The 12,348-nt window shown below is 40.9% G+C and overlaps 1 protein-coding gene across 2 annotated transcripts in view; it reads left to right on the plus strand.

Moving 5' to 3' along the window:
* Positions 1-12,348, plus strand: part of Dna2 (DNA replication helicase/nuclease 2) — a 36,613-nt gene that overhangs the window by 13,559 nt on the left and 10,706 nt on the right. For both annotated transcript variants that reach the window (XM_070020970.1, XM_070020971.1), the window contains exons 7-15: positions 2,803-2,920; positions 3,455-3,617; positions 4,661-4,855; positions 6,171-6,401; positions 7,612-7,728; positions 7,807-7,916; positions 8,836-8,945; positions 10,345-10,569; positions 12,089-12,282. In XM_070020970.1, coding sequence (XP_069877071.1) covers positions 2,803-2,920; positions 3,455-3,617; positions 4,661-4,855; positions 6,171-6,401; positions 7,612-7,728; positions 7,807-7,916; positions 8,836-8,945; positions 10,345-10,569; positions 12,089-12,282 — 1,463 coding nt within the window. The remainder of the gene's footprint in view (positions 1-2,802; positions 2,921-3,454; positions 3,618-4,660; positions 4,856-6,170; positions 6,402-7,611; positions 7,729-7,806; positions 7,917-8,835; positions 8,946-10,344; positions 10,570-12,088; positions 12,283-12,348) is intronic.

A 12,348-nucleotide genomic window follows, 5' to 3' on the forward strand; every position in this document is an offset into this window, starting at 1 on the left:
TTTATAGACCATGGTAGTGACAGTTTGCCTTGTGAAGGTTAAAATGTGTTTGTGACTTTTAGTATCACTATCCCACAATACTGTGAAATTTGTGAAATCAATAAAAAAAATTATTAAAAATGTTGGCATTAGCCGGGTGCTGGTGGCTCAATCCTGTAATCCTAGCTACCCAGGAGGCTGAGATCTGAGGATTGTGGTTCAAAGCCCAGACAGGAAAGGCCATAAAACTCTTACCTCCAATAAACCTCCAGAAAACGGGAAGTAGCGCTATGACTCAAGTGGTAGAGAGATAGCTTTGAGTAGAAGATCTGAGGGACAGCGCTCAGGTCCAAAGTTCAAGCCCGATGACCAACCAAAAAAAATGTTGGCATTTATATCACATATACGGTATAGAAAAGCACTGGAAAAATTAACTATGGTAGATCAATATTGAGTTACATAGATAACCTGGGATGAAGAAGGAACCAGGTTCCACTCTGGAAAATTTTTTTTTTCACTTTGATAATTAATAAGCTTAAGGAACTTTTTTTTATTTATGCTTTTTTAATTTAATTTTTTATCATTATTATAAAGATGATGTACAAAGGGGTTACAGTTACTTAAGTGAGGTAAACAGTATGATTCTTTTTGGACAGTGTTACCCTTTTACTGGTTCTCTCCCAGTTTTTCCTCTCATCCCCATGGTCAGATTGTTGATTTTGGAAAAGATTAAGTTTTTAAGTGCTGATGGCTCATGCCTGTTGTCCTAGGCTGCTCAGGATGCTGAGATCCAGAGGATGGTGGTTTGAAGCCAGTCTGGGAAGAAAAGTCTATGGGATGCTATCTGAAAAAAATCTTGGCAATCCAGGCTGGAGGTGTAGCGTAAGTGGTAGAGCCTCTGTCAAACAAGCAAGCTGAGCAGAATCAAGTTCATACCCCTGTGCTACAAAAATACAATAAAAGAAATAGATTAAATTAAAAAACGAAATTCAGTTAGGGAAGCCCCTTACTTTAATTTTACATTATTTATTTCCTTTGTGCCTATACAAGGCTTGAACTGACAGCCTGGTGCTCTCTTAGTTTGCTTACTTATGACTATTGCTCTGTCAGCTTGAGCCAAGCCTCTACTATGCCTTTTTCTTGGTTAATTGGACACAAACTATCCTGGTCTTTCCTTCCCAGGCTGACTTTAAACACAGTCTTCTAGGTCTTAGACTTTTTAGTAGCTAAGATTATAGGCAAAAACAATGAACAACCGGTTTATTTTAAAAACGATTTTATCCCAAAAGTTCATTTGTAAGTCAGTGATTTGGCATTTGAAACACAGTCCAAGGGACTATTTTTTTTTTTTTTTGTTGTTGGTTGTGGGGCTTGAACTTGGCCTGGGTATTATCCCTCAGCTCAAATGAGCACTCTACCACTTGAGCCACAGCACCACTTCCGGTTTTCTGGTGGTTAATTGGAGATGACTCTCATGAACTTTCCTTGCCTGGGCTGGCTTTGAACTTTGATCCTCAGATCTGAGACTCCTGAGTAGCTAGGATATAGGCATGATCCATCAGTGCCCAGCCCAAGGGACTATTTTTAATTTGACTTCTCTGTAGGGCATCTTTAAACTTTAGGAAGTTAATGACACCTCTTGTACACACTAAATTTAGAGTTAGTCTTGTGTATTTGTAGCCATGACAAATAGTAAATATTTTAATATCTAGTTCATTGAGCATCTAACTTGTGAATATATCAGTTTGATTAACTTCCTCAATTTTTAGAAATCTAAATATTAAAAACAGGGCTGGGAAGATGGCTCAGTGGTAGAGCACTTGCCTTGCATGCCTGAGGCCCTGGGTTCGATTCCTCAGCACCACATAAGCAAAAAGAAAAAAGCCGGAAGTGGCGCTGTGGCTCAAGTGGTAGAGCGCTAGCCTTGAGCTGAAGAGCTGAGGGACAGTGCCCAGGCCCAAAGTTCAGGCCCCATGACCCGGACCCCCCCCCCCCCCCAAATAAATAAATATTCAGCCGGGCGCTGGTGGCTCACGCCTGTAATCCTAGCTACTCAGGAGGCTGAGATCTGAGGATCGCGGTTCATAGCCAGCCCAGGCAGGAGAGACTGTGAGACTCCTATCTCCAATAAGCCACCAGAAAACCAGAAGTGGCGCTGTAGCTCAAGTGGTAGAGCGCGCGCCTTGAGCTAAAGAGCTGAGGGACAGCGCCCAGGCCCAGAGTTCAAGTCCCACGACCGACCAAAAAAAAAAAAAGAAAAGAAAAAAAATATTCAAAACAATCTAAAATTATCTGATAGTTTTCTTCCTGCTTCTCCTTCCCATGCCTTCTTGCCCTTTCTTTGTGTCTGTTCCTTTCCTCTCCTTTCTTCCCTAGCCACCCACCTACCTATATCTACTGGGCTCTTGCTCAGGCAAGCACTCTACCACTGAGCTGTACCCCAGCCCCAGCTTCTCTGCATCCTTTATTGTCTAGCGACATGGAGAAGCATGACCTATTTGTTCAGATTAAGTGTGAAATGGGATTTCTGGTGTCTTTACCAATGTGACTTTTGTTATTTTCAAAATGAAAATAGCTTCATTGACTTTTTGTTTGTTTCTGCTTTTCTGGGACAAGGTCTCACTATGTACCGGAGACTGGCCTGGAATTTGATAGCTAGCCTATTTATCTGCTCCAGTTCCCAAGCACTGGGATTACAGGTGTGAGCCACTAACCCCAGTTTATCTTGGTTGGTTACCAGAAGATCTGTTTGCTACCAAAAAATATAGGGAAATAATAGATAACAAAATGCTTAGTGTTTGTTTCTTGACCTGTTTTGCACAGGTTATTCTGTACACTCTGCTAAGCCAAGAGAGAAGAGCAGATCCAGAGGCTGGCTTGCTTCTCTACCTCAAGACTGGCCAGATGTACCCTGTGCCTGCCAAGCATCTAGATAAAAGAGGTTGAGCTGGTTGCTTTGTTTTCTCTTCTCTGGGACCCCTCCCTCTACCTTTGGGCAATAGTTTTAAACCTGACAATCAGCTTCCTATTCTTGCTCAGTGTGCTATAAATTGTAATTTGTGCTTGTAGTTTTTTTTTTTAGTCATGGGGCTTGAGCTCTTGGCCTGGGCACTGTCCCTCAGCTCTTCAGCTCAAGGCTAATGCTCTACCACTTGAGCCACAGCGCCATTTCCAGCTTTTTCTACTTATGTGGTGCTGAGGAATTGAACCCAGGGCCTCATGCATGCAAGGCAAGCACTCTACCACTGAGCCACATTCCCAGCCCCAAGTTGTTGTTTCAAGCAATTAGCAAGTGGACAAAAACTTCAAGAAAATGTTCCAGAGTATAACCTATAATAGTTATTGTAACTTGGTGGGAAGTATAAATAAAGTTTGTCCTCTGCTCTTTATTTCTTAATCTGAAAGTTATTATTGATAGATTAGAAAAGTTGTAATATTTTGTGAAGGTCTTTTAATGACCCACTTTCCCTGCTAGAATTATTAAAGCTAAGGAACCAGATGGCGTTCTCCTTGCTGCACCGTTTCAGCATGTGTACTGGACAGAAGAGGACACAGCTTGCCTCTTTGCCAGAAATCACTGAGGACAAGAAAACCTGTGAATACTGTTCACAAATAAGCAACTGTGCCCTTTATAGCAGGTAAATACTTTCTTCCCAAAGCATATTTCAAGTTGAATGTGAACTCAGCTCAGGAATTTAACATTGGTGGTTGGTGTGGCATTGGTGATTCCATATTGTTTATTTTATTTTACAATGTTTTGGTATATAGTATTTATACAATGAAGAGACTAGAAAGTTAAAAGTACTCACTTTATTTTGTGTTTTCTTTTTGTTGTATATGTGCCAGTGCTGATGTATGAACTCAGTACTGGTCACTGTCTTTTAACTTTATTTTTTTGTCAGTTGTGGGGCCTGAACTCTGGGCCTGGGTGCTGTCCCTCAGCTCTTCAGCTCAAGGCTAGTGCCTTGTACTACCACTTCAACCACAGTGCCACTTTCAGCTTTTTCTGCTTATGTGGTGCTGAGGAATCGGACCCAGGGTCTCATGCATGCAAGGCAAGCATTCTACCATTGAGCCACCTTCCCAGCCCTGTCTTTTAACTTTTTCCTTCAAGTGTGTATACTGAAGTTCAGTTGATGTTTACTGAAGGCAAAATGATGGAGTGTTGACTTTCTTACAAATTCTGTTTTATAAAAAGCCATGTGGTAGCCGGGTGCTGGTGACTCATGCCTGTAATCCTAGCTACTCAGGAGGCTGATATCTGAGGATTGCTGTTTGAAGGCAACCCAGGCAGGAAAGTCCAATGATACTCTTATCTTCAACTAATCACAAAAAAAGCTAGAAGTGACACTGGCTCAAGTGGTAGGGTGCTAACCTTGAGCAAAAGAAGTGCAGGGACAGTGCCTAAGCCCAGAGTTCCAAGTCCCAAGACCGGCCCCCCCCCAAAAAAAAATCTATGTGGCTTATTAGAGTGTTGGAGTGACTTTTAAGGAAAAAGGCTGTGGTTGAATTGGGATAGTAATTTTAAATGTGTACTTACTTTAAAAAAGGTCATTTTATAGCCAACCAGCAAAATGTTTTAAGTACCATTCCAACTTGGAGCTAGTGGGATGAACTGAAGTCCTGTGCAAACCCTCTTCCGCTGAGCGCTATCTCCTCTAACTTGCAACTTCGTGTTTAGAGCAATTGAACAACAGGTAGAGCACAGTTCAGTCCCAGAGACGATGCTGTCAAAAATAAAAGAAGAGACCCAGCATCTGAAGCTTTCACACTTGGAGTACTTCAGCATTTGGTGCCTAATGTTAACTCTGGAGTCACAATCAAAAGATAACAGAAAGAATCACCAAAATATCTGGTTACTGCCTGCTTCTGAAATGTAAGTAGTCTGCTCTATGCTGCAAAGTCCTTTTAATTTCATTAGTTAATATGATGGCAATCAAGATTCCTGACAAATAGGAGCTAGGATGTGAGCTCATTTATTCATGAGAACCCTCATGGCTGCCCATGAATTGCATCTAAGTAGAACATCATGTCTCTGTATGTTCTGTGTCACAGTTGTTAGTAATAAGCTTCCCATAGGTTAGGTATGCTTCAAGAAAGTGTACTTTAAAAAATGAGTAGTTAAGGAAGTGGCGCTGTAGCTCAAGTGGTAGAGCGCTCACCTTGAGCTGAAGAGTGCAGGGACAGTGCCCAGGCCCAGAGTTCAAGCCCCACAACCAACCAAAAAATAAACATAAAAATAAAAAAATGAGTAGTCAAGTGTTTATTATCAATGGTATCAGTATAAATTTGAGGATATCTTTTTTTTTTTGGTCAGGCATGGGGCTTGAACTCTGGGCCTGGGCGCTATCCCTCAGCTCTTCAGCTCAGGGCCAATGCTCTACCTCTTGAGCCACAGCATCACTTCCAGTTTTCTGGTAGTTTATTGAAGATAAAAGTCTTACAGCCTTTCCTGCCTGGACTAGCTTTGAACCTCGATCCTCAGATCTCAGCCCCTGAGTAGCTAGGATTATAGGTGGGAGCCACCAACATCCAGCCTGAGGATATCTTTTTATGTCAGTCACGGGGCTTGAACTCTGGGCCTGGGCTCTATCCCTCACCTCTTCAGCTCAAGGCTAGTGCTCTACCTCTTGAGCCACAGCACCATTTCTGGTTTTCTGAGTGATTTATTGGAGATAAGAGTCTCATGGACTTTTCCTGCCTGGGCTGGCTTTGAACCGCAATCCTCAGATCTCAGCCTCCTGAGTAGCTAGGATTATAGGTGTGAGCCACCGGAGCCCAGCAGCCTGAGGATATCTTAAGGCAAATTTTTATGTATTGGTAGTATTTGGAAAATGGAGGAGAAAGGAAGGAGACAGGCTAGGACTCTGTTGAGGAATAGCAAGCTGCATAGCCTTCCCACAAGCTCTATCATTTGAGCCATACTCTGAGCCCTTTTTGCTTCAGATAAGGTCTCAGGTTTTTGCCTAGGGCCAACAACAGCATTCAGTTTTCTTACCTAGGACCTACCTTGTAACTGGGATCACAGAGCTGTGCCAACATACCTACATTATTGGTTGAGGTGATATGGAGTCTTGGTAACTTTTCTCAAGCTGAGCTAAGAAACAGGTAAACAAATAGTGGGAAAATACAAATACAATGGGTTTACATATGCTATGAATGAAAGATTTCCTTGTCTCTCTCTTTCACAGGGAGGAGAAAGGCAACTGCATTGGAAACCTGGTCAGAATAGGACACGTACAGAGAGTTTGTGATGGGCAGTACTTACATAACTTCCAGCGTAAAGGTGGTGCCATACCTCTCACCAACCTAATGACAGGTGACAGGATTATTTTAAGTGGGGAAGAGAGAACACTGTTTGCTTTGTCTAAGGGATATGTGAAGATGATTGACAGGACAACAGTAACCTGCTTATTAGACAGGTAATGAAATCCTGCTGCTTTTGATATTAGTCAATACATAATTCATGTGGCATGGTTTTTTAATATATTCTCGGAGTTACTAAGAACTGAAGAAGTAGCCTAGCATGTATGTGCACACACATGTGTTGTACAGAGATTACCACAATGAATTTTAGTTTTCATATCCTCAAAAAGAGACCTGTACCCTTTGGTATTCTCCCCATCCCCCCCATTCTTGCCAACATTTGCTGTTTGTTTTCTTGAAGGCTGCCACTTTGAGATGAGATGGAAATATTCTTTTTTTTGGGGGGGAGGTGGTCCAGTCGTGGGGCCTGAACTCTGGGCCTGGGCACTGTTCCTCAGCTCTTCAGCTCAAGGCTAGCGCTCTACACTTGAGCCACAGCATCACTTCCGGCTTTTTTCTTTTTGCTTATGTGGTGCTAAGGAATTGAACCCAGGGCCTCAGGCAGGCAAGGCAAGCACTCTACCACTGAGCCACCTTCCTAGCCCCGGAACTATTCTTTTATAGTTAAGAATGTTGAACTTTTTTTTTTGCTGTTGGTTGTGGGGCTTGAACTCTGGGCCTAGGCATTATCCCTGAGCTCTTCAGCTCAAGGCAAGTGTTCTGGTTTTCTAGTGGTTAATTGGAGATAAGAGTTTCATGGACTTTCCTACCTGGGCTGGCTTTGAACTGCAGTCCTCAGATCTCAGCCTCCTGAGTAGCGAGGATTACAGGCGTGAGTCGTCAATATCCAGTTGAGATTTTTGCCCTTTGTATGAGTTGTCTTTTGGTTTTGGTTATTGTTTCTTTTACTGTGCAGAAAATCTTTAATAAGAGATTCCCAGTTGTCACTTAGTGTTCCAATTCTCTTTAAGCATCTAGAGACTTATTCAGAAAAAAAAAATTACCAGAGTTTTTTGCATATTTTCCTGCAGTAGATTTACAATTCAGATCTTGCTTTGAGCTTTTTGATCCAAGTGGAGTTGATTTGTGTACAGGGTGAGAGATAGAGAGAGGCTCAGTTTCGTCATCTGAATGTAAGTGGCCAGTTTTCCAAGCACCATTTTGTTGCAGAGGTTGTCTTTCCTCCACTGTATATTCTTGGTTCTTTGGTCACAAATTAGTTGGTTGTAAGTGTGTGGTTCAATTCCTGAATGTTCTGGTCTTTAGGGCTATTTTTGTGAGAGTACCAGGCTGTTTTGACTCATGTATATTTGTGTTGCTGTTTAGGAACTTGTCGGTACTCCCAGAATCAACTTTATTCAGATTAGACCAGGAAGAAAAAAATTGTGATGTAGATACCCCATTAGGAAATCTCTCTAGATTGATGGAAAACACCAATGCCAGGTTTGTAATGATGAATGAATCTAAATTCCTCCCCACTTTTATAAGGAATATTACTAAAAGTACTTCCTTTCTTTTCAGCAAAAAGCTTCGAGATTTAATCATTGACTTCCAGGAACCTCAGTTCATACCCTACCTCAGTTCTGTTCTCCCCCATGATGCAAAGGACACAGTTGCCAACATACTGAAGGGTATGCCATACCAGCACTTTAATTTTTCTTTCTTCTATTTATAAAGTAAATGACTCTCTAGTTTAGATTCTTAATAGTTAATGAGATTTTGAACTTATAATGATTAGACAGAAACTCTTAGAAATAGTTTGTATATGTCCTTAAAGATCATCATAAGATTGTTTTACTTTGAAAAGTTATTGCTGAACAGACTGATACAGACTGCTTTTCTTTTTTTCTTTCTTCTTTTTTTTCTTCTTTTTTTTGTCAGTTATGGGGCTTGAACTTGGCCTGGGAGCTGTCCCTCAGCCCTCTTACCACTTGAGCCACAGCACCACTTCCGGTTTTCTGATGGCTAATTGGAAATAAGAATCTCATGAACTTTCCTGCTTGGGCTGGCTTTGAACCGTGATCCTCAGATCTCAGCCTTCTGAGTAGCTAGGATTACAGGCATGAGCCACGGATGCCCAGCTTCTTGAGCTTCTTTTTGCTCAAGAAGAGCAAAACCACTAGAACCACAGTGCCACTTCTGTCTGATTTTTTTCTGTTTAGGTGGTACTGAGAAATCGAACCCAGGGCTTCATGATGCATGCTAGGCAAGTGCACTACACTAAGCCATATTCCCAGCCTGAGAAGGAAAGAATTTGTTCACTGAAATTCTTTTTTTTTTTTTTTTTTTTTTTGCTGGTCCCCGGTGGTATGTCAGCATTTGTGCCCGAGGCTAGTGCTACTGCTCTACCACTTTGAGCTGCAGTGCCATTTCAGGCTTTTTGGTAGTTTATAGGAAGAGTCTCAGACTTTTCCTGCTGGCGTTGGCTTTGAACCTGAATCCTCAGATCTCATCCTCTTGAGTAGCTAGGATTACAAATGTGAGCCACCAATGCCCAGCTGGAATTCAGTTTAATTTTGTTTTTCTTGTTATGTTTTCATTTAAATGTAGGTTTGAATAAGCCTCAGAGGCAAGCAATGAAAAAGGTTCTTCTTTCCAGAGACTACACGCTCATCGTGGGAATGCCTGGGACAGGAAAGACAACCACAATATGTACTCTTGTAAGGTTCTTGTTATTATTCTGAGAAAGTACATATGTAGATCAGTTTCTTTTCAGTTCAGAGATTCTCATATATGATTTCAAAAGGACTAGATTTTTTTTTTAGGACTAGATTTTAATTTTAAAAAAATCATTTTTTTGGCCAGACACTAATGGCTCATGCCTATAATCCTAGCTAATCAGACGGCTGAGATCTGAGGCTAACCATTTGAAGCCAGCCCAGAAAAATCCCAGTGAGACTCTTATCTTCCGTAAACCACTCAAAAACCAAAAATGGTGCTGTGGCTTAAGTCGAGTGCTATCCTTGAACACAGGGGCAGCACCCAGGACCTGAGTTCAAGGCCCATAACCCTCTTCCCACCCCGCCCCCCAAAATCATTATTTCAATTTAAGTTTTTAGAATGATATGAGAAATAATAAAGCTGAATTATAAATAATTGCAATAAGTTTTAGATACCTTGCATTTAGAATTTCTTAAAAATCTTCCTTTTTTTTTGTCAGTCATGGGGCTTGAACTCTGGGCCTGGGCGCTGTACTTCAGCTCCTCAGTTTTTTGTTTTTTGTTTTTTGTTTTGTTGGTCGTGGGGCTTGAACTCTGGGCATGGGCGCTGTCCCTGGGCTCTTCAGCTCAAGGCCAGTGCTCTACCGCCACAACGCCACTTGTGGTTTTCGAGTGGTTTATTAGAGATAAGATTCTCATGGACTTTCCTGCCTGGGCTGGCTTTGAACCACGATCCTCAGATCTCAGCCTCCTGGATAGCTAGGATTACAGGCGAGCTCTTCAGCTCAAGGCTAGCACTCTATCACTTGAGCCACAATGCCATTTCTGGCTTTTTCTGTTTTATGTGGTACTGAGGAATGGAACGCAGGGCCTCATGCATGCAAGGCAAACACTCTACCACTGAGCCATCTTCCCAGCCCTTAAAGACCTTTCTGTTGGTGATGTATGATATGTCATTGTATGTTTTCTTTTCCCTTCAAAAATGAGTTAACAATGAAATAGATTTTCTTCAAGTTGATTTTTTTAAATGTTATTAAATTTCTAAGCAGTCAATCATAATGATCATATCAACTTCTTATTAGTTGCTACTTTTTAATCATACACTTGAAAGTTTACTTATTAAACTTTATTACCCTTGCAATGTATTTTTTGTTGTGTTTAATATTTTTATTAGTATATATAATAAAAAGTAATGTATTATTAATACATGTTTAATAATGTAATAATAATGCATATGATTTTTATAAAACATTTCTATTGTATAGTTTCTTTTTAAAGTTACTTGGCTCAGCCCTTAATGTTTCCTATTGAGTTTTCTAGCTGTGTTTGGAAAATATAAACATATTTAAAGTTGTCCGGTGTTAAAACTAATGCTGTTTTTCTTTTTCCCCCACACTAGGTAAGAATACTCTATGCCTGTGGCTTTAGTGTTTTGCTGACCAGCTATACACACTCAGCTGTTGACAATATTCTTCTGAAGTTAGCCAAGTTCAAAATAGGATTTTTGCGTTTGGGTCAGACCCAGAAGGTTCATCCAGATATCCAGAAATTTACAGAGGAGGAAATTTGCAGATCAAAATCCATTAAATCCTTAGCTCTTCTAGAAGAACTCTACAATAGTCAAGTAAGTATACATTATTGTATGATAATACTTAATTTCTGGGTCAGGAAGGAGAGCAAAAATAGTACTCTGGGAAATTCAGTCACATTAACTAGATGTCCATATATTTATGTACTGACTGGTTTAGTGGTAGAGTATATGCTTAGCATAATATATACCTATATATATTATAGGATCAATTGATTAGTTTAGAATTTTTTTGTATATATTTTTTATTGTAAAGATACTGTACAGAGGGGTTACAGTTAGATGAGGGTTTAGAGTGTTTTTTTTTTTTTTTTGCCACTCCTGGGGCTTGAACTCAAGGTCTGTCCCTGCTGCTGCTGCTGCTGCTGCTGCTGCTGCTGCTGCTGCTGCTGCTGCTTCTCCTCCTCCTCCTTCTTTCTTCTTCTTTCTCCTTCTCCTTCTTTCTTCTTCTTTCTCCTTCTTCCCTCTTCTTCTTCCTCTTCTTCTTCCTCCTTCTCCTTCTTTTTGTCAGTCGTGGGCCTGAACTCTGGGTCTGGGCGCTGTCCCTCAGCTCTTCAGCTCAAGGCTAGTGCTCTACCACTTGAGTCACAGCACCACTCCCGGCTGTTTGTGCTTATGTGGTGCTGAGGAATTGAATCCAGGGCCTCATGCATGCAAGGCAAGCGCTCTACCACTGAGCCACCTTCCCAGTTCCTCTTCTTTTTTTTGGTCCAAGATTAGCACTTGAGCTTGGTACTTTGGTACCTGACACTTTTGCTCATTGGCTGGCACTCTGCCAACTAAATCACACCTCCATCCTTTATTCTTTTCTTTAGAAGTGAAATGAAGTGTTTAGTTTGTTACTCAATAAATAGTTGAGTATAAAGAAATTGCTCCTGGGGCTGGGAAGGTGGTTATAGCAGTAAGTGGCAGTATATACCTATAATATCAGCACTAGGGAGGCTGAGCAGAAAATAAAAGAATTTACCAATATTTTAGAGCTGGGTATCACCTGTGTTTAGCTTTTCCGGGATTTGGGCATATCACTTGAGCCCAACATAATTCAGACCAGTGAACAACACAGTGAGGCAATGTGAAAATAATAAGCAGAAACAATGTTACCTAAGTGGAGTCATACCATGTGTAACCTTTAGAAATTGCATTTGTCTTATACTCTGCTCCTCTGCACGCCTAGAGTGTTATACAGATTAATAGTTTTATTTCCTTTTATCACTAGATATTGTTCTATAATGTGTTTTTATATCCATCAGCGAAAATCTGGGGTTTAGTTTTAGGCTATTACACATAAAAGTGTTACAAGTACTCATGTACAGGGCTGGGAAGGTGGCTCAGTGGTGAGCCTCAGCACCACTTCCAGCTTTTTCTGTGTATGTGGTACTGAGGAATCAAAGCCAGGGCTTCATGCATGCTAGGCAATATTCTACCACTAAGCCACATTCCCAGCCCAAAACATTTATTTTTTTATATTTAAATTTAAAAAGAAAATTAAAAAATGAGCTACATTTCTTTTACATTTGACTAATGGATCTATTTTCTTTGTATTTTTTCTTTTTAGCTTATTGTTGCAACAACATGTATGGGAATAAACCATCCAATATTTTCCCGCAGAACTTTTGATTTTTGTATTGTGGATGAAGCCTCTCAAATTAGCCAACCAGTCTGCCTGGGCCCACTTTTCTTTTCACGGAGATTCGTGTTGGTAGGGGATCATCAGCAGCTGCCTCCCTTGGTGCTAAACCGAGAAGCAAGGTAGACAGATGTTTAAGTTTTGTTTCATTATTAGAGCTGAGGTTCTCAGAGAGGGGTCATCTCGAA

The sequence above is a fragment of the Dipodomys merriami genome, unplaced genomic scaffold (assembly GCF_024711535.1).
Source record: "Dipodomys merriami isolate MVZ:Mamm:240054 unplaced genomic scaffold, mDipMer1.0.p SCAF_14, whole genome shotgun sequence".
Lineage (NCBI taxonomy): Eukaryota > Metazoa > Chordata > Mammalia > Rodentia > Heteromyidae > Dipodomys > Dipodomys merriami.